We start from the raw sequence: 23,053 nt of genomic DNA on the forward strand, positions 1-23,053 counted from the left end.
GCACAGAGCTGGACAGTTTGACATCTGTGGCAGAATGATGGGCGCTGAGCAGGCTCCTGTCAATCATGGAGAATCCACTGCATCCACTAAACAGTATCATCTCCAGACAGAGGAGCAGCTTCAGCGACAGACTGCTGTCACCGTCCTGCTCCACTGACAGACTGAGAAGATCGTTCCTCCCCCAAACTATGCGACTCTTCAATTCCACCTGGGGGGGTAAACGTTAACATTATTCAAAGTTACTGTCTGTTATACCTGCATTTTTATTACTCTTTAATATTGTTTTTTATCAGTATGCTGCGGCGGCACGGTGGCGCAGTGGGTAGCGCTGCTGCCTCGCAGTTGGGAGACCTGGGGACCTGGGTTCGCTTCCCGGGTCCTCCCTGCGTGGAGTTTGCATGTTCTCCCCGTGTCTGTGTGGGTTTCCTCCGGGTGCTCCAGTTTCCTCCCACAGTCCAAAGACATGCAGGTTAGGTGGATTGGCGATTCTAAATTGGCCCTAGTGTGTGCTTGGTGTGTGGGTGTGTTTGTGTGTGTCCTGTGGTGGGTTGGTACCCTGCCCGGGATTGGTTCCTGCCTTGTGCCCTGTGTTGGCTGGGATTGGCTCCAGCAGACCCCCGTGACCCTGTGTTCGGATTCAGCGGGTTGGAAAATGGATGGATGGATCAGTATGCTGCTGCTGGAGTATGTGAATTTCCCCTTGGGGATTATCTATCTATCTATCTATCGATCTATCTATCGATCGATCGACAAAATTTTGGTTTGCTCAACAAAACGCTATTTATATTCGGTTAAGTAAATTAAATCTTCAGAGTGAATCAAAATCAAAAAAACATATGGGTTTGAAAACTAAAGTTGTATTCCAAGGTTTCCTTGGGTGTAGTTTTATGTCACTTATGATAAATTGTGTTTTTTGCTTTCACAGGCAGTGTGTAGAGAAGTGGAGCACAGTGAACAGATGAAAGAAGTCATTCAAGAAGAAGTAAATAAGCTTAAAAAGAAAATTGCTCTCAGGAAAAATGAAAAAGAGGCAGAAAGAAGTAAGCTTACGAAATGGATTTTTTGCTTTTACTTGATGTGCAGTGATGCAAAGCCAGTCTATTTGGGTTTGCTGAGAAGCAGATGCAAAACTAGTTTTAAATTACATTTTAGATGCTACAATATATACAGGTTGTCTGTTACATTTCAATAAATAAACAATATATTAACTTAATAGACGGTCTCTTTAATCTTCTGAGTAGGTGAAAAAGATGTATTGCTCCATGTAGTATATCCAATGGCTATAGATTTCAGCACTAAGTGGGAACATATTGTCACTAATGTGAACTTAAAGCACATGTTGTATTTATATGATTTAGTTGTACAAGCTTTACTTGACATTGAAAATAATCATAAATTTGTAAATTCAGTAATATATTCAGCTCAAAATATAAGATGTGTCTAAACCCAATATTCTTTGTGGTGATTATTAAAGAAATATATTTTTCTATGTTACTTACCCCAAGTGGTTTGTAGTGATCGCCAAAACAGTTTTTTTAATTCAAGGTTTTGTGGAAAACAGAGATAACAATGTTTCTAAGAAGATGGGAGTCTAAGGGGACCAACAGCAAACATTATCAGAAACATCTAAGAGAAAATCTCATGTCAAGTCATATGCTCACAACTTGCAAAAGGCGTGCATTTTTTAAAAAATATTGTTAACATTAAAGCGGTACACAAGCTGGAATCCTGTTTACATGCTTTTGAGTTAAAGACCCACCTCTTCCCTATCATTCATTTGTAAAGAATTCAGAAACAAGATATTTGACTACAAGTTAATACTGCCCGGAAGTTTACAAAGTTATTGAAAGAGACTTGTATACATAATAAAAAACTAAGCTCCTCAGTGAGAACACTGACAGCAACAACCTGTGAAAAAGTATTTTCCCCCTTTCTGATTTCTAATTTTTTTTGCATGTTTGTCACACTTAAATATTTCAGATCATCAAACAAATATTCGACAAGGATAACCCAAGTAAACACAAGACACAGATTTTAAGTGATGATTTTATGTATAAAGGAAAAAAAACTATCCAAACCTACATGGCCCTATGTGGAAAAAGTAATTGCCCCCTAAACCTAATAACTGGTTGTGCCACACTTAGCAGCAACAACTGAAATCAAGTATTTGCGATAACTGGCAATGAGTCTTTCACATTGCTGTGGAACTAGGGTGTTGTACCGTGTTAGCCATTATGAATGTAGAGAAAAGCCAAGCAAAATGACACCTTTTATTGGCTAACTAGAAAGATTACAATATGCAAGCTTTCGAGGCAACTCAGGCCCCTTCTTCAGGCAAGATGTAATGTGATTCAGGTGACCAGGTGACCAGCCTACTATAATGTAGAAGTTTTAGAGAACTTTGAGTCTCCTCAGTCGTACAGTTAAATAATGTGCATGCAAAAGAGTAAATTAAAAATTGCAAATTTTATGCTGGTAAACTTTATTTCTAAAGGGCACCATTTGTTCTTCTTTCGATACAACCAATTTCTATATATATTTTAATTTAACTGAACACTTGTTGCATCGATAAGATGCTATTTACAGTTTTTAAGGTTGTTTATTTCTTTGCTTTTAATTTTGATGTAGGTACGATTCTGAATTAACCTAGTTGACTAAACTAATTTTCTCAAAGAACATTTTGTGAATACACTTATTTGAGCTTTTAGAAAATTGCATCTGACATCAATATGTTAAATGTTAGTCATAGATGATATGTTAATAGGTTTAGAAGGTCATTATTGTCACTTATACAAAATACAGTGAGTTTCTTACTTGCATTGTGCTGAATGACATGCACCATGTCACAACTCTGCGGTGCCAGGATTAGTTAGAAGAATTATCTCAAAAGCTCCATCTTCCTTACCTGAAAAAATTTGGAGGATTAAAATTAAAACTTTTTGGTATGATTAATACTTCAAAAGCTGTTGTTGCTCAGAGGATGTGAATATCATTTTTCCTCCACAAGTTCAGTTACAGATGCTGAGCAGATGTTTCCTCAACTTACACTTAAGGCATAATACACCTAATTTGTTTGGACCATTTTTTTGTTTTTTCTCCCAACTCTGGTGGGATTTCTCTAAAAGTCCAGTTCATTTAGGTAGATGTGAACACTCTGCTGCAGACCAAAACAGCTGTACCGAGAAAGGGTGGTCTCGATGCATTATCAAGTGAACCCTGGACTGGTTTGCATGAGGTCTGAATGTGGTCCAATAGGTGGACCAAATTAAATTACAATGCTGTGCATCATGCATGACATTTTGAGTGCTGTGGTAGTCACGCTGAAGGTCTACTGTCGGTAATTGGGCAGTTTCATGCGTAACATTACGAGTTAAGGAGTAACATGGAGCTTTAAAAACAATAAAAAGGTTTATAAAAAAAACCACAGACAAAAATGCATACAGGTACAAATATAACACAATTTGCAATAAACAACACAACAATGCTTAGTCAGAGACAGTCAGACAGCAGTTGACCTTGTTTAAAAAAAAGAAAAGATTGTTGTAAGTTTACTTGTGATCAGGTCAATCTGAACACATACAGAGATGTCAAGAAACAAACAGCAGTGCCAGTAAGACCGCCGATCATGTGTGCAGGCGGGGCATTCTCTCAATGTGTAACATTGACAGGTTAGGCAATGTTATTCAGGTATTGGAAAATAAATAGTAGTAACAAATATTTACTAGACTTTGGACAGTAGACATGTGGTTTGACAAAAACTAAGTTGGCGTTAACATTCATATTGTGGCTATGAGAGTAAATGTGCAACATTATGCAGTTAAATGAAACACACTGTACAGTTAAATATATCTACTGTCATATAACTTAATTGATGTATGCCATCAACAGAACTTGTCTTCTGTTGTACACTCAGCTATTTGAAACTTGTTCAGCACGTAAACTTGGCGCATACTTTTCAAGTAATTTTCCAGTTAATAATTATGGACTGTGCAGTGGCACACAAAGACCCACCGTGAAAAGGGAGAAAATTATTCTGCCCAATGGAAAAAAAAAAAAGCCTACGACATGCCTATGGTATTGTATGTTTTTTTGGTATGTTTGGTTTGCCTGAAAGTTTACAATGTGAAACTGTAAAAGGACTGTAAGAGTGCAAACTCAAGCCTGGCATTAATTAACTAGATTGCTTTAGTGTGAATTCATAGTCTCAAACACATGGCACTGAGTCAGCAATACTTACAGTGTTCTTTACTTTACACAAAATAAACAGAGTTACTAATTGCAGTTGAACTATAAAAGGGAAAATGCTGTCCAACTGAAGCAGTAAGAGTGTGTTACTACCTTAGCATTTGCCATGGCCCTTTGGCACGTTTTACATTTACTAAGGTTTGTAAAGTCCGAGCCGTATTTCTACTACAGAAACTGAGCAATGCCTTTAAGGCCTGACCTCCTTTTCTACTTGTGAGCTAATAGCTCCGCTGCCGTACATCTTGTAACCCATTTCCCTTATTCTCTTCATCGGCAGTGCTTTGTACTAGTTTAATTTTCAGCAATAGACAATGAGGATCTTGATTCATCTTCAAAGGATCCCATTCCATTTATCTTTTTTGCAAAAGTGCACATTCTATTGTATATGGCAGAAGATCAGAATTGGGTCGGTATAAATATAGTTTTTGGAATTTTTTTAATCATATTAAAATTTCAGTACACTTGATTAGACACTAGTTATATTCTACTTGAATCTTATTTACATCCTAATGACTGTTTATTTAAACAGCAGTTTTTAACAATTCAAAAATAAATGCTATTTATTTGATGGAAAAGAAAAACTTGCAGCAGTGTCCAGAGCAGCCATAAAAAGTATCTCTTATGGTTTTTTTTTTCCATAGGACGAAAGGAAGAAAAAGAAGAAAGACAAACAGAAGAGAAAACAGAAGAGATCTGCTACACCCAGATGGTGTCAGTTGATGGCACAGCTGAAGAGCAAAACCATAAAATACCCGATACCTCAGAGACACCACCTCTCTATTCTGATGTCATTGTACAGGACAGGGATTTAGTTAGCCAGGAAGACAGCGCCGCTTATTTACCGCGGCCTCAGGCGGTAGGCTCTTCAAGTCAAGCCCCATCAGTTCCAGGGGTGGCCAAATATTTAGGAAACGGAGATGGTTCAAGTGCTGATTCTGTACAGTTGACCTCTTCTAGCCAGCTATTGGGAAATTTAGCACCAGAGGAGGAGGAGGAGAATGATGAAGATGAAGATGGTAGCAGTGAGTACGAGAACCTTCCAAATGAGCCCTCAGAATCTTCAGATAGCGACTTCTCACAACTTGCGGAGGGACGTCCAGCTGCACTAAGACCTGAAGGAGATGCCAGGAACTCTCAGGCTTCTGATGCCATCTAGACAAAACAAAAGCACTGAAAATCAAATTCTTCAGTAAAACAATCTAAAGACTAAATGAGGTGAAAATTAAATAAAAAAAAAACATGCATTTCAGATTCTGAAATTGAAATGGGTGCACTGACAATTTTTTAAAAATCATTCTGCTGTTTTTTGTTTTCTGCTTTATTTTGGCCCTGTGGAAAATTTTGTAATAGGCATAGGAAGAATCAGAAAAATGGAGTCCTTTCTGTGCCAGGGCATCTTAATCTTTTTTTTTACAATTCTGAAAATACAAATTACCATTGGTGCCACATTTTAGTGACTTCTGGTTGTGTCATTAAAATTATTTTAGGTTGCACAGACTGGTCCTGCCTTGTGCAGGTTACTCAGTGTTAGCCATTTAGAATTACAGTGCATCCGGAAAGTATTCACAGCGCATCACTTTTTCCACATTTTGTTATGTTACAGCCGTATTCCAAAATGGATTAAATTCATTTTTTTCCTCAGAATTCTACACACAACACCCCATAATGACAACATGAAAAAAGTTTACTTGAGGTTTTTGCAAATTTATTAAAAATAAAAAAAATTGAGAAAGCACATGTATGTAAGTATTCACAGCCTTTGCCATGAAGCTCGAAATTGAGCTCAGGTGCATCCTGTTTCCCCTGATCATCCTTGAGATGTTTCTGCAGCTTAATTGGAGTCCACCTGTGGTAAATTCAGTTGATTGGACATTTTTTGGAAAGGCACACACCTGTCTATATAAGGTCCCACAGTTGACAGTTCATGTCAGAGCACAAACCAAGCATGAAGTCAAAGGAATTGTCTGTAGACCTCCAAGACAGGATTGTCTCGAGGCACAAATCTGGGGAAGGTTACAGAAAAATTTCTGCTGCTTTGAAGGTCCCAATGAGCACAGTGGCCTCCATCATCCGTAAGTGGAAGAAGTTCGAAACCACCAGGACACTTCCTAGAGCTGGCTGGCCATCTAAACTGAGCGATCAGGGGAGAAAGGCCTTAGTCAGGGAGGTGACCAAGAACCCGATGGTCACTCTGTCAGAGCTCCAGAGGTCCTTTGTGGAGAGAGGAGAACCTTCCAGAAGGACAACCATCTCTGCAGCAATCCACCAATCAGGCCTGTATGGTAGAGTGGCCAGACGGAAGCCACTCCTTAATAAAAGGCACATGGCAGCCCGCCTGGAGTTTGCCAAAAGGCACCTGAAGGAAGAAAGAAAATTCTCTGGTCTGATGAGTCAAAGATTGAACTCTTTGGTGTAAATGCCAGGCATTTGGGGGAAACCTGGCACCATCCCTACAGTGAAGCATGGTGGTGGCAGCATCATGCTGTGGGGATGTTTTTCAGCGGCAGGGACTGGGAGACTAGTCAGGATAAAGGGAAAGATAACTGCAGCAATGTACAGAGACATCCTGGATGAAAACCTGATCCAGAGCGCTCTTGACCTCAGACTGGGATGTGTTGTGTGTAGAATTCTGAGGAAAAAAATGAATTTAATCCATTTTGGAGTAAGGCTGTAACATAACAAAATGTGGAAAAAGTGATGCGCCGTGAATACTTTCAGGATGCACTGTACATAGAGAATCAAATCATGCCATTACCTCTTGCACTATTTTGCCTTGTTTTTATGTTTATTTAAAATGAAAGAAGGGAAAAGAACTAGCCAGAGGCCTTCAGAGTTTCACTTTTATGAGCCAAATTGGTGGATATTATAAATGATGTTTTACAGGAGTTATAAAATGCCTAATCGGAACAAAAAGTATATATATCATAGTTTCTCCAGCTTGCACGTTTTTTCTTTTGGAGATTATTTATGAGAGTGGGAATTCATTTTGGGGTGTGGAAATACTTTTTAATTTGTCTTTTTATCAATAATACTGCATATTTCTTACTAGGAAAAAATATTAAAAGATAAATCACCATGTCCTCCCATGGGGGTATGTAGGATTGATTTAATTTTATTAGGACTTTTTTTTTTTTTTTTTTAAATTTGGTGGCACAAAATCCATCTGTCATTATTAAAAAAAAACTGCTGTTTTTTCCGTGGAATTTAAATTGCTTATTTCATTCTGCTACAGCCATCAAAACTGTAGTGTTGCCACAGAAACATACGACCAACATTGTGCCACATTTCAGACGTAACACAGAAATAAATCCATTAATCTTCCGGGCCAACACACTTCCAAAGTTGATCCTCAAGCAGCAGATGGTCGGCGTATTCTTTGCTGTTTATACCATTTCCTGTTTACAGTAGTGCGTTTTGGCAATACACAAAAAGGAAACTGAATACAGACGTCTCAGATTTAGGGACTGTTTACTTTGCACCATTTAGAAATCATAGAACTTTGAGGTTTGAAAGGAGAAGGCTCTTTACCACGCAGCTATTATAGACTACTGTTGATGTAAGATGGGGAGGGAGACAACATTCACTCGTTGAATTTGAACATAAAATAGCTGAGCACATTGGGTTTTCCTACATGTTCAAACTGTCTAGTAGGCATTTTCACAGTTGAGGATCCTGCGTAACAAGGTCATAGTATTTGCAGTTCCCCACTGCAGGTCAACATTGGAAACTTTGTTTTCTCTGAAATTTTCATTCAGCTGAAGTTTGATTTGTATGAGGTAATAAATGTGTTTATTTGGTTTGCACAGTCTGGTCTGTCTTTATTTTCATGCGATTCTTTGTAAAACAACATGCTGTACTTCACCAAAGGTTCAGATAGAATTGCTCCCACGTTCAACAGCAGCATGAGCAGGCAGGCTGGGTGAAGTAACTGGGAGCTCAAGGCTCATGCAGCCTGCGACGTGTCTGCAACTTTCCACACAGCAGTGGCAACTCGGACTGCTGCGATACAAGCAATGTAAACATTTGGTGAGGGTGTTAAAATGATTGATCGACTTCTGATGCATGTAGTAACTGTTTGGAGTATTTTAGGGTCTATCACACAGGTGTACTGTCATTTTCTAAAATGCTACAACAGTTTTGAAACTGATAGTTTTTACTGTGTGTAATGTGTGAAATCGATTGTGAACAACATTGAATGAATCAGGAGTGAATCATCTTTATAGGATTATCGAATACCGCCACTGGTCCTGTCTCTTGTGAGAATAGGGAGCCATGTCTGCAGTGATCTCTGTGAACCCCAGTCTCTACGGCTTTCTGTAGTCCATGGATTTAATTATTGAAAAAAACAATTCAGTTTACTAATGTAGGAATCAACATCTATTTGTGAAACATTGCTAAACTAGGAAATACAAGGATATAGTGTTCAGGATTTACTGCAGGTATGGAATTCAATCATAAACCAAAAGAACAAATTCACGACTCCTGAGACCAGAGGCATTGGTAGAGAGAATTAGTGTAGAAGACAGAAGGCCACTAACATTTCAGCCAACAATGGCAAAAGTGTCAACATTTAATAAACACAAATTATTCAAATATAACCTGACAATGGTGGGTATTTTGCCTTGTTTATATGTGTGAGGGTGTGTGTGTGTATCGATCTACCATAGCTAATATATAATACAACACTAAGGTCTGTGTGTCCAATCCCACAGAGTAGTCTGATTGGTCAGTTTGGCTTTGCTGATGCAATGTAAAGTGGAAGTGCGACTATGAGACGTACAAGAAGGAAAGGCGTAGGTATATATATATATATATATATATACACAGTATAAAGGAGAGTTGGGATCCGAGAGACAGTGTTTGTGGAGGGATGGAGAGTTAAGGCGGGTGTTGGAGTCACGTGATCATCTCCCCTCCCATTCACTTCATTTCGCTCCGCAGCTGACGCGGTCTTGCCATTCTTTTCCCATAGTGTTTAGTCATTTCTCCTTTACTGATTTACTGTTTAGTAGACGCGGTGCTTACTAAATAGTATTTTTTCCTTTAGTGTTTCTACTTAGTGTTTCTTAGTGTTTAGTAGACGAGGTGTGTGAAAGGAGAGTTGGGATCCGAGAGACTGTCTTTGTGTGTTTGTGGAGGGATGGAGAGTTAAGGCAGGTGGGGGAGTCACATGATCATCTCCCCTTCCATTCACCTTATTTCATTCACTTCATTTCGCTCCGCAGCTGACGCGGTCTTGCCGTTCTTTTCCCATAGTGTTTAGTCATTTCTCCTTTACTGTTTTACTGTTTAGTAGACGCAGTGCTTACTAAATAGTATTTTTTCCTTTAGTGTTTCTACTTAGTGTTTCTTAGTGTTTAGTAGACGCGGTGTGCCGGTGTTCCCGGCGGTGTTGCGGTTTACTGTTACTTTCTACTTCGTTTCTGTACTTTAGTGTTTAGTAGACTTTTACTTTATCTCATTTAGTGTTGTTCCCGGCGGTGTTGCCGTTTTTTACTGTTAGTGTCTACTTAGTGTTTGTGTTTAGTGTTATGGAAGGAGTGATCTTACCACTGTCAGATTTTGCAATGAATGAGTTGGTTAATAATGATTATTTATCAACAGATCACATGAGCAAATTCAACAAAATTTTAGCTGCGCATACAATTTTCCAACCTCAAGAGGTTTTGCTAATGTGGACTCCTGACATACCTATAATGCCCATTCCACAAAATGAAAAGCATATTCAAATATTACCTTCTGCAGCTACTGAACGAGTGACTCACTGGGTGTGTACCTATTATGATGGCGCTGTAATTCATGTCTATGACAGTTTAAACGCTGATAAAAAATTCAACCTCACCGAAGAGCAGCTTCGTTTCCTTCATGCTTTGTTTCCTTACAAATCTCCCATAGTTTATGAAGATGCACAGCAACAATTAAATCATACAGATTCTGGTGGATTCTCAATTGCATTTGCTGTGTATATTTCTTTAGGTATTGACCCAAGTGATCAAGTTTTTACTATTTCTTCAATGCGAAATCACTTACAAATAATTTTTGTTACTCGACAATTGCTTCCATTCCCTGTTGAAAGTAGCCGACGGGCGACACCAGTTACAAGTATTCAGTGCGTTCAAAGACCTGTACGAAGTACGGCCACTAACACAGTCACTCATAAAAGGGGAGATGACTCGGTGCAGGAAATGGGTATTGAAACTACCTTGGAAGACATGCAATCGACGAGGCGATTAAATGGATCTCAAGAGACGTCTTCTAGGTTGGAAAAAAAGCGCTTGGCTGCCAAAACCATATATATATATATATATATATATATATATATATATATATATATATATATATATATATATATAATATACACACACACACACACACACATATACACATACACATCTATACTAATAAAAGACAAAACCCTCACTGACTCACTCATCACTAATTCTCCAACTTCCCGTGTAGGTAGAAGGCTGAAATTTGGCAGGCTCATTCCTTACAGCTTACTTACAAAAGTTAAGCAGGTTTCATTTCGAAATTCTACACGTAACGGTCATAACAGTCGACAATGTCCACCATGTTAAACTTTCTTATTTATGGCCCCATCTTCACGAAATTTGGTAGGCGGCTTCCCTGCGCTAACCGAAACCGATGTACGTACTTATTTTGGTGGTATGACACCACTGTCGGCCGCCATATTGAACTTTCCAACGGTGTTTGTTACTTAATGGGCCCATCTTCAAGAAATTTGGTACGCGGGTTCCCAACACTAACTGAATCCTACTTACGTACATATATACGTCCATAGCCTGCAGCTCAGTCCACACTCTGAATCCTCCAGGCACTCCTGAGTATAATCTAATTTTGAAGGTTAGGGCACCAATAATGTTACTGAGAAACTTACAGCCACCGAAACTTTGTAACGGCACGAGACTTCAGGTCACATGCTTGCAAAAGAACCTAACTGAGGCAACTATTTTTACTGGTGGTGGCTCAGGGGAGAGAGTTTTTGTTCCTCGCATCCCCATTATACCCTCTGATCTCCCATTTCAATTCAAACGCCTCCAATTTCCAGTAAGGCTCTGCTTCGCAATGACAATTAACAAGTCTCAGGGACAGACCCTACAAAAGCTTGGCATTGATTTGAGGCAAGATTGCTTTTCACATGGCCAACTGTACGTTGCATGCTCAAGAGTAAGCTTAGCACACAGCTTGGTCATATTACAACCGGAGGGCCGAACTGACAACATGGTATACAAAGAGATCCTTAACAAATAATTATTGGTACATTTTCCCTCAGTTTATTATTTAAAATTTTAAAGCAGTACTTCGCCACTGCGAAGAGCGGGTATTTTGCTAGTTTAGTATAAAACTGGACAGGACGCGAGAAGGACGCCTTGAAAATGATAAGAGAGTCAGAGAAGCAGGCTTTATGAGAACACACTCGAGTGAGGCAGTGCCAGTCAAGACAGGTTCAGACACATGCGGGCACTAAGGACAGGCTCTGAAGGTACATGTAGGGTAAGAGATTGCAAATATTTTTGGATTGTTCTGTTACATGTCCTCAGCAGGTACTGTGGCTAGTATATCATTTAAAAAGACTTACTATATACTACAGTACTCTCCGTTCATCAAAACAGCAATGGTGGTATTTGAAACAAAAGTGAAAGCCATCAAATACTATATGACATGTGAGAACATATGTTGACATAGTAAAAAATGAGGCTAATACAGGAAATAAACATGAAAACAGCCTTAATGTCACTCAATTTTTAAAAAAAAATCCATTACAATACATGTTACTGTAGAGACCTGAAACTGTCTGGCACAGTAATGTGACAGATGAAATCAAATAACCACTACATGGACAACAGTATACAGTGTGTAATAATGTAAAGCAATATAAATGGAGACCCTCATGCAGCTTCCACTCCCCCTCCTGCTTCAGGCCAGATATCTGGATCTACTGTATATCACACCTTAAGTTTTCCCTCTAAAGACACAGGGGTAAAAATCTTTTTGCTTGCCGTCCATAGCCACCCACAGTAAGCATCAGGTGTCATGTCTTCAAAGTCCAGCACTCATTGCTTCCAGCAATGACATCCAATCATGCATCCAGCACTCATACACCCTCCACCTCCACACTGAAAAATACTTCTTCGTTGGGATGAGGACAGTGGCAGGAACATCCTTGGATGGGTGTTAAACCAATCTTTAACACATTTAGAGTGGTGAAGGCAGACATCGGTCTCAGACCACCACTAAATTTGGCTTGTCTAGTCTGACCACTCCTCTCTCATTCTCAAGAATGATGGCATTGACTAAACTATCTAAGAATAGCAGGGTCCAATGGATGGGATACTGTGGAGCACACTTATTCAGACAAACTGTAGCAACACACATGAAGATGTTGCCACCAGGCTGTGCAGGCCCTTTCCCCAGTGATGTTCCTGCCATGTTGTTGCCTCATCTACATACACAAAAGAGCGTGTGACATCACTGCCGTCCAGTTCCAACACCCTCTGAAAAAATATATAAAGTAACAGTTCCATGTACCGTAAATCACCAAACATTGTGAATGTTGAAGCACCACATCTGAAATGATAGTACAATGTATTCTAAGCACAAAATTGTTTTCAAATGCATGCCATAGTGTTCAGTCAAAAGACGTGGTGGCATAAAGGGATGTGTTAAGACAACAGCACAGTACGGTCGTACTCTTACCTGCACATAGAGATGTCTCGGCTCTTTTACTCTGTCACTGTTCTGTTTGAGTGGAACCTTATCAAGTCGTTTCATTGATACTGCAGTCTTTCACAATGCCACGTCTATAGCTGACAGGCTCAGAGAGATGATCATCTCAAAAATTGTGTTGCCCTCCATAACAGTATGCTGGACCTCCTGCAGTATGATGGCATTATTTGTCCTCACTGGGTTTTTAGTACCTCCATTTCTTGATCAGCTAGAAATACTGGGCCTCTGCCACCCCTTCGGGGTAGTGGTTCAACTCTGGCAATAAAGAATGTCGCTAATCATATACATTGTAATAAGGGCACTATATATGCGCCTGACCTGACACAGATTCACACTGGAGGCACACATATAAAATAAATAAACTTTTTATTTTCTTCACCTGTGGGGCAGGTCTTCCCCGTAATCCTCACAGGCACAACACAGTCCCCGGTACAAATAAACACTCAAGCATTCTTCTCCTTTGCACCACCACTCCTCCCAGGAAACCTTGTCCTCCTCCACTCGACTCTGGCTGCTGAGTGGTGGTTGCTGGCTCCTTTTATGGCCCACCCGGAATTGCTCCAGGCGTTTGATCACCTGTTTCCGGTTGCACTCCCAGGTGGGGCTGAAGATTCATCCAGCTGGGCTCAGGGATCCATGCAGCGCCACCTGGTGGCCAACCCAGATCCCAACAGGGCTGTGGAGAACTCCATCTCCCATGGAGCCCTGCGGGAGGCTGAGGCACCACCGTCAGCCAGGGAGGTTGCCACCCAGTGTCCCGGGGAGGTATTGAGCAGCCCATGGTTGCTCTCCCGGAACATATGTCGAAGGGGCGTCCTGGCCGGCCACCACAACATATAAAGAAAAAAAAGCAGACTGCTCGTATATTGTTCAGTACCATTTCAGATGTCAGTGAAGATGACAATACCTCACTATTGTGAATATAATTGGCAATTTACAGTATTCAAAAGCAGCGTTGCAAAGGTGCAATATTTCTTTAGCATTGTACCTGGATTTATAGTATTTATAGCACCTGCTCTCACTTCAACATTATGGGTGCCACTGGCATACCAGAGTCTGCAACTGTCTATGTGCCCATGCCATACTTAGACCAGGGCTGATTACATGGTCAACAATGGTAGCTCGTATGTCAGGAAGCACTCTGGGAGTCCTTTGAATTCTTATCTCTGTGTCTCTGCCTCTTACTCATGTCCCACTTCCCCGGTGCGTTTGTGCACTCCTTCCTCTCAAAAAGCCTTGTTCTTCTCTTCAAACAGAAAACTCCCACTCCTTGTTAGAACTACACACTACAACAGGCAGCTTATAATTACTTAGGAATAAGTAGTTTGATGATTTGCACGTCTATGATGAGACTGAAAGTAGGTGCTTACAACTGTTACAAAGGAGGAAACATTACAGTACTGCGAACATTGTTCACACCAGCTAGGCCTGTGAAAAATAAGTTAGAGCATGCAAATGGCACATGGATGAAGTGTTTTGCATGCTTTCATTATACGCAATGAAGTACTTCACCATACAATAGCAAACGTGTTTCAAGTTATGCAGTATGTGTGAAAACAACTGTCCCTGAGCTGTAGCCAAATACGGTGGTACTCTGGTGATTTCACAAACCGTTGTGAGAATGGTGTTTGTTGTGACAAATATAAAAACTGTAAAATCATACCACTGTATTTGCATCAAAGCCTAAAATTATGGCTGCCTCTTCATAAAATAAACTTAAATTAATGCCTACTATCAATAAGCAATAAAAGCCACTAACGACGCCCTCAGTCATTCTCTTTCTACCACATTCTGAACTTTGATTTTGCAAGCGCTAAAAAAAACTACATTTCATTTTGTTTCATTGTGGCTTATCTCTTATTGTTCTCAGTAACGACATACAGATGTACAATTGCATTGGCTTTTTCAAAAATGCTTTAGTTTAATAAGTAGTGTCTTCAGTTTATTTCCGAGTTATTGTCACATAAACACAGTGCAATGAAATTCCTATCTGCACGATTGACCATTATGGAGCAGGCCACCTTTGTCCATGTCCAGCGATGTAAATTTTGCTCCTTTGGTTATATACAGTATAACTAGCTGATTACCCAGTGGCTTCACTCACTGAGTGTAAGGGAAAAAAACTAAAATGTAGTATTTATAAAGTTTGTAAGTTTGTTAATTACCAGTGTTGTTTTTGAACAAACAAAGAGCATTCACAATAACATAGAAATTATATAAATATTAATTATTAAATAGTAAAACATTTTGATAAAAGAATTTGAAGAAGATATAAGCAGCGTATAAATTATTAAACAGTCAAACATTAACATTTAAGAAGTAAAGATACATTGAGTACTACTGCAGTGGTTTCGGGCAAACTACCTGCTTGACCACCTTGCACGATGTGCCTGTGATTTAAGAGAAAAATTATTCTGAGAAATGTGGACGCTGCCTTTCTGTGCTTAACGGGCAGAAGGTCCAAACAATTCCCAAGTCCAATACTTAACATGAAGAGGTCGGTACATCTTTTTAGATGTAAACCCTCCATCTTATTAAAAGAATTCATCACAAAAGCAACCTTGAATGTTGCGGGGTTTTAGTGACCCGAATTCATCTTAAGGGACAGTTTACCAAGAGAGTCCCACTTCGATAGCGCCGATTACACTTATTCGCAAAGATTTCTACTGTCCCAGGAGCCGACGGGGCACTTGAAGTGTGACAAACAGTGCGAGAAGAGAGGACGCTGCCCAAAACTGTGAAGCTGCTGACCCGGAGGAAAAGCCCGACATTCCGCGCCTCCCAGTGTCCACTTTGTTCTTATGACCCCTCACTGCTGAAGGCGGTCTCGTCTTCACATTGTTTACAGCTTGGCGCAGTTAAAAAGTAGAAAGACGCAAAGCTGTTTTGTTCATCTCTTCTACTATCAAGTACTGCGAATTAAAAAAAAAGTTACAATGTGGCAGTTTTCTCTGTGAGAACGCGCCTGGAGGCGGACAGCTCAGCACTGAGAGGAGGGCTGGGAGAGAGCGATGCGGGGCGCACTTGTATGGGATAGTTTGGATGTTTGTGCTTACCACTTTTACATAATTTCCATATCGCGTGGTCATATGTCATTTCTGTTTCAAACACGAAAAGAATTTTATATATATATAGATATCCATCCATTTCCTAAGCCTACTTATAATATAACATCACAAAAATAATAAGTAATGGAGAGCAAAATGGCCGAGTTTCCTCTTGCATAGTTTTAAAAGTTGATGCTAAACTTCATTTCAGCCGGGTTCCAGGGTGATCCAGAGAGGCATGTCTAACAATAAGCAGCCAGTAATAATCCGCCTCTTTCTTGTATGTGCCAATGGCTGCTTTGTATTGCTGAGGTCTAATCAATCTGGACCTGTTCTATACGTGTATTGCACTGAACAAGTGTCACAGGGCCTGGCGTCTATATTACACAGACAACCATAAAGGAATTTGGCTTGAATGTGGGTGAGAACAATTTGACAGACGGTTAACCTAGTGTGACATTTCTACACCAATCCAAGGACTCGTGAAGGTGGACCTCGCAGAAAGGGGCGGTGATTTGAACAGCAAAGAGCAATGGTGCTATTCTCTGTGTCGTCCAACTGACAGCAAACCTGTGGTTAGGCTGGGTAAATCGTCTATGGCTGAAATAGTCTCCGCAAAACACCTCTGCTAAACAGAAATATATGTTGTGTATGGAGAACACATTTTTTTTGTTTTATTTTTCAATATAGTCCCCTTTGAAAAAAAATCTTCTGTCTGACTTTCAAACCAGGATGTCACAGCTGCCTTCATCACTTGAAAACCACTGTCTACAGAGAGATTTCTTCAAAATTCGGAACAGGAAATAATCTGAGGGAGCCAGGTCAGGACTGTAGGGTGGATGGTTCAGCTTCTGCAACCCACATTCTCGGATGTAAGCCTGTGATTGACGTGACATGTGAACTGGCGCATTGTCATGAAGAAGCTTACTTGATTCACACGAGGACTCTCCTGACATCCTGTCTCTTGGAATGAGCCACAACTGGGCACGAGTAGCCTTGAGACATGTCACAACATACCCAGACTTGTTTCAAAATGCTTGCTACTTTCTTTCATATTTGGGTAAATTATTGAACACCCTTTGTATTTCAACCAAAAGAACATTTTGTAACACCCGAGTACATACCGGCATTCGGATACATCATTGGGCTTATGTTAAAGTGAACAGTGCATTATGTTACACATAATTCAAACTAAATGAGGTGGGAGTTCAGGGTGTTGTTTGTAGATGGGTGAAGAATTGGCTCAGACACTGGAAGCAGAGGGTGATGGTGTGAGGAAACTTATCAGAACTGGCCGATGTTAAGAGTGGTGTTTCACAGGGGTCAGTGCTAGGGCCGCTGCTATTTGTAATATATATGAATGATTTGGATAGGAATAGAAGTAACTTCTTCTAATTCTTTTGGCTGCTCCTGTTAGGGGTTGTCACAGCGGATCATCTTCTTCCATATCTTTCTGTCCTCTGCATCTTGTTCTGTTACACCCATCACCTGCATGTCCTCTCTCACCACATCCATAAACCTTCACTTAGGCCTTCCTCTTTTCCTCTTCCCTGACAGCTCTATCCTTAGCATCCTTCTCCCAATATACTCGGCATCTCTCCTCTGCACATGTCCAAACCAACGCAATCGCGCCTCTCTGACTTTGTCTCCCAACCGTCCAACTTGAGCTGACCCTCTAATGTACTCATTTCTAATCCTGTCCATCTTCGTCACACCCAGTGCAAATCTTAGCATCTTTAACTCTGCTACCTCCAGTTCTGTCTCCTGCTTTCTGGTCAGTGCCATTGTCTCCAGCCCATATAACATAGCTGCTCTCACTACCGTCCTGTAGACCTTCCCTTTCACTCTTGCTGATACCCGCCTGTCACAAATCACTCCTGACACTCTTCTCCACCCATTCCACCCTGCCTGCACTCTCTTTTTCACCTCTTTTCCACAATCCCCATTACTCTGTACTGTTGACAAGATGGTTACATTTGCAGATGATACCAAGATAGGTGGATTGGCAGATAATCTAGAATTCATTGAATCGTCACAAAGGGACTTGGATAGCATACAGGCATGAGCAGATTTGTGGCAGATGAAATTTAATGTCAATAAATGTAAAGTATTACACATAGGAAGTAAAAATGTTAGGTCTGAATACACAATGGGCGATCTAAAAATCACAATTACACCTTATGAAATGGAATTAGGAGTCGTAGTGGACTCAACACTATCAACTTCCAGACAGTATTCAAAAGTCTTTAAGAAGGCTAACAGAATGTTAGGTTATATATATCGATGTGTAGAGTACAAGTCTTTATAACACACTGGTGAGGCCTCATCTTAACTACTGTGTGCAGTTTTGGTCTCCAGGCTGCAAAAAGGACGTAGCAGCGCTAGAAAAAGTCCAGAGAAGAGCAACTAGGCTGATTCCAGGGCTACAGGGGATGAATTATGAGGAAAAATTAAAAGAGCTGAAGCTTTGCGGTTTAAGCAAAAGAAGATTAAGAGGAGACATGAATCTTCAAGTGTATAAAATTATTAAAAGAATTACCGTAGTACAGTGGATCGAGATTTTTTTTTTAAACGAGTTCATTAAGAACACAGTTGGAAACTTGGTAAGGATAAAATTTCACATAAACATTAGGAATTTCTTCTACACACAGAGAACCATAGACATTTAGAATAAGCTACCAAGTAGCGTGGTAGACAGTAGGTCTTTAGGGACTTTTAACACTTGACTTGATGTTTTTTTTTAAAATGAATTAAGCGGATTGGAATAGCCGATGACCCTGTGTTTGGATTCAGCGGGTTGGATAATGGATGGATGGATGGATGGAATAGTGAGCTTTGTTGAGCTGAATGGCCTGTTCTCTTCTAGATTGTTCTAATGTTATAATAAAATCTAAAACATTTCTGGCTTATTTTTCCATGGACCTCATGTATAAAACCTTGCTTAGATTCCATACTCAAATTTTGCAAAAAAAGTGCACACACACAAAAAAAGATTAGGTTTATAAAAAAAACATCATGGCCCATGCCAAGTTCCTTTATAAATCTCAAATGAACTTGAGGCTGTGCTCACGTATGAGCTTTTGGCCACCCCGCCATCACCTCCTCTCAGTAACCATGTATGGTGTAAAAACGCCTATTTTGACTGTCCATGATCTACTCACCGCATAAATTTGGCTATGCTCCTGAGTGTCATCTCTACAACAAACCATTGGTCAAACAAAGAAAACGAAACTTCAGTGTTAAGATATAAATGTAAAATGCTCTCAATTGAAAGATGTGTTCCCTTTGTTAAGTGCTCGCGTGATTTTGGTGCATGGTGGTGCGCATATGCATGTGAAACATTTTTTTTTTTTAGAATAAAAAGGAGACTGCATGACCGGTGTATTTTACCCTGGTCAAGAAGCTTCAGAGAGTGTTGTTATTCTTCCGACATCAGTATATTACCCAAGCGTACGCTGTTAATAGTTTTCTTGCCATCGCAAGGACATTTAGTCTACATGTCAACATTCAGTGAAGGTGAACTTGAGGCTATTACTGACTGAAGTAGAAAATGGTAAAAATATTATTTTTGATGGTCTCTCTGTGGAAGTCACAAACAAACCAAAAAAAAATGACCGTGGGATAAGCTGAGAGCATCAGCAATGTGTCATCATGCGGCACCCAGACCTCCACCAGTACAAAGCCTGAATTAACGCAGGTTGTATGCACACAACTGTGACATATTCAGATCATTCTTAAACTAAACCATTTTTGCCAAGTAAATGCAAGTGTTGCAATACACTTAGGTCTCTTTACATTCGACATACAATGTCCAAACGTCTTTGAACTGCCATTGCTCTGACGTCCAAAGCGACAGAGCCTGAGACTTCTCTGCACTTATCTTGGCCTGTTTCAGCTGGCAGAGGCAGTCCATTTTTGTGCGCTATGTTGTGCAGTACTGCACAGGCCATCACAATATGGTAAACCTTTGTGGGGCTGTACAGCAGGGTGCCACCCGACAAGTCCAAACACCGCCATCTACCTTTTAATGAACCGATGATCCATTCCATCACCGTTCCTGTGAAGAAGTGCCTTTCATTGTTAACTCCTCTCATGCGGTGTATCCACTATCACCTGAATAAAAGATTAAACAAGTTATCAGTAATATACGAAACGTAACTGCAATCCTATCAATTAGGCTCACTCACCTGACTTCACTCACTGAATTCTGGATCCCACACTACTATCTGATAAAATAATGGAATCATGGGTTAAGCCGCAAAGCGTCAGTCAGGCACATTTGAGCATCACATATTAGTTGTATATTAATTGAAAGAAAGTGTTTTCTGCTTACAAAAGCAAATTCATTCTGTGATGGTGCCTTTATCGCATTGTGTGTGCGGTCAATTATGGTGATTACGTTAGGAAAATCATCAATCTTTGCAAACTGCGTTCTGATCTCCACTTGCTCACCTTGACTGTAAGGAAATCAGATGAATTTGGGTTAGTATCTTAATTATATCATCCTCAGAGATGACTGGTCAGGCCAGTTCGCCAAATCCCCTATGGTTCTCAAAACCTGTGCTGGAACAGGGATTGCGTGATTTCTGCGTGATGGTCTCTGTAATGGGAGCTCCAGTTCAGCATAACACAACTCTAAAAGGATGGCTCTAAGAAGTCTAAATCGACTTATAAATAAGTCATCATCATCATGAGCCAAAAAACCACCTTGTGTAGCTTGTGTTGCCAAAAGAGCTAGCGCTGCCATTGCCAGTTATGTTGTACAACTCACAGCGTACCGTTTTTACACTCAAAATTGAAAGGCTATACACTAAGGCAATTAACATGAAGTGTAGGCATTAGGCATTATTACCAACGCTGAGGATAGCTGTACTGAAAGAACATGAAATGTACAACTAAACAAGATCCAACTTGCGAATGCTACAATCAAGTTCCGGCCTCACTCGTTCATATGTTTTGGGCCTGCACCAAATGAACATCATTTTAGACCAAAATCTTTAAGTGCCGTTCAGACAGCCTTGGTGTCACAATCCCTCCTAATCCACTAACAGCTGTGTTTGGTGTTCTTCCAGATGGGCTTAAAGTGGAGAAGGGCAAATAAACTGTGATCGCCTTTACTACACTATTGGCACGTAGACTTATCTTGCTCAACTGGAAGAATCCTAACTCTCCTCTTTTAAGTCAGTGGGTAACTGATGTTATATATTATCTGAAATTGGAAAAAATCTAATTCGCACTTAGAGTATCTGTGCAAATTTTTTTCAAAACCTGGCAGGATCTAATCAATAACATTTTAGAATAAGCATTCAGATCGAAGAAGCAGGTTCTCTCCCCTCTTTTACTCAATTTATCTTTATTAATTTATCTATTTACTTATTTTTACTAGCTTAAAGTCTTACTCTGCTGGCCTAGCTCTCTTTCTCAGGGATGGGGGTTGATTTGTTTTGAACCTTTATTTTTTTGTAAAACTTCAGTTATTTGTATGGAATGTTATTTGATTTAAAAAAAAATAAAATAAAATTATAAAAAAAAAAAAAATTCTGTTCACTTCATTGTTCTTCCACCTGGAGCTGGTAAAATGCCAACAACCAAACAAGTCTGCATAGGACTTACAGATGGTGAAACCCTGCTGCAGCGTTATGCCAATTAAGAATGTGTTTTATAAATCCCGACTTTTGCGTAACAAAATGGTCTATGCATGCCTGAACGTAAGCAGGTTTTATACAGGAGGCCACAAGGCTAAAAGGGGCCCAAAAATCTCAGTCAGTAGCTTTGAGTGTAAAGTGGGATCTGTTTAAGGACGGAGGATGAGTCTGTCACAGGGCCCACTTGCACACTCACACCCGGTCAATTTAAAGCTGTAAAATAAGCAAACTAGCGATTTAGGAAGAAAAGACAGACAGACAGTGACAGAAACAGCACAGACAAGGATTTATATTTTATTGACAGTATATTGTAAATGTTCAGGGTCTTATTCTGATTTAAGTTACTCGAAAACAATTATAACATTGTAAACACACTTGAGAAAAACCTAAAAAAAAACCAAAAAACATTTCTTGCTATTGTTCACAATTTAAACATAGTGCTATTAAGTTCCAAAAGCCTACAACAGTGATTAACTTACTAGGAAGAATGTAACATCATGTAGCATCTTAATAGTAACAGTTGGAGAATCACAAGTCTCCAAATGAACAATTACAGGCTACCATCATATCAACAGGGTACCTGAGCAATCATAAAAATCATCCATTGCTGACAATCGTAAACAAACTGAAGCGGCTGGGGTTCACTACATATGGACTGAAACTGGGTGCCACTTTCAAATGAGGCCACCATAACATGACAGATGTTGAGATGACATTCAAGTAATGATGATATTTGGGTGGCCTCTGTCAGCTTGTATGTACAACAAATAAATAAGTGCATATATAATTCAGTATATTATCCAACTCTGCCTTTTAAAGGCAAGCATTATTAAGTACCTCTTCCATTTTATATGGTCACACTCCTGGGGGTAGTAGACTACAAGACACTCTGTGTCCCTGAGGCTTGGCAAACTAAATATCTAGAATTAGCCAGCACATATGCCCAGATCCTCTTATTGAATATAGCTCTACCTCTAATGTTATTATGCCTCTCAAGCTTTTTGACAAGCTGATTGGCACATTTATTCATCTTTTTACTGCTTAAAAAGTGGTGAAACTAAAAGGAGATTGTCCCTACACCCTGCACCACAAGTACAAGTGTCGCACAGTCCAGTGCCTTATCACTTAATTTGCTTTACATGAACAATTGCCATTGATATTCATATTGTGTTATAGTGTTCAAGTGATATTCATATTGTGTTATAGTGTTCAAGTCAATGATTACACCCCGTCTCTTTTTTGGCTCACCACACATAATGACTGGTGGATAGTTACGGTAATTACTAGCTACTGGTTTGTTATTGTGCATACACATTAATATTTGAGAATGGTGCTAATGGTTCCCAAATTCAGTAAAAAAATAAACCA

General features: G+C 39.8%; 1 protein-coding gene across 1 annotated transcript in view; it reads left to right on the forward strand.

Moving 5' to 3' along the window:
• Nucleotides 1-8,048, forward strand: part of abraxas2 (abraxas 2, BRISC complex subunit) — a 51,385-nt gene extending 43,337 nt beyond the window's left edge. The window contains exons 8-9 of the mRNA XM_028795267.2: nt 926-1,040; nt 4,887-8,048. Coding sequence (XP_028651100.2) covers nt 926-1,040; nt 4,887-5,401 — 630 coding nt within the window. The 3' untranslated portion in view covers nt 5,402-8,048. The remainder of the gene's footprint in view (nt 1-925; nt 1,041-4,886) is intronic.
• The last annotated feature ends 15,005 nt before the right edge of the window (nt 8,049-23,053 follow it).

This window comes from Erpetoichthys calabaricus, chromosome 2, assembly GCF_900747795.2.
Source record: "Erpetoichthys calabaricus chromosome 2, fErpCal1.3, whole genome shotgun sequence".
NCBI lineage: Eukaryota > Metazoa > Chordata > Cladistia > Polypteriformes > Polypteridae > Erpetoichthys > Erpetoichthys calabaricus.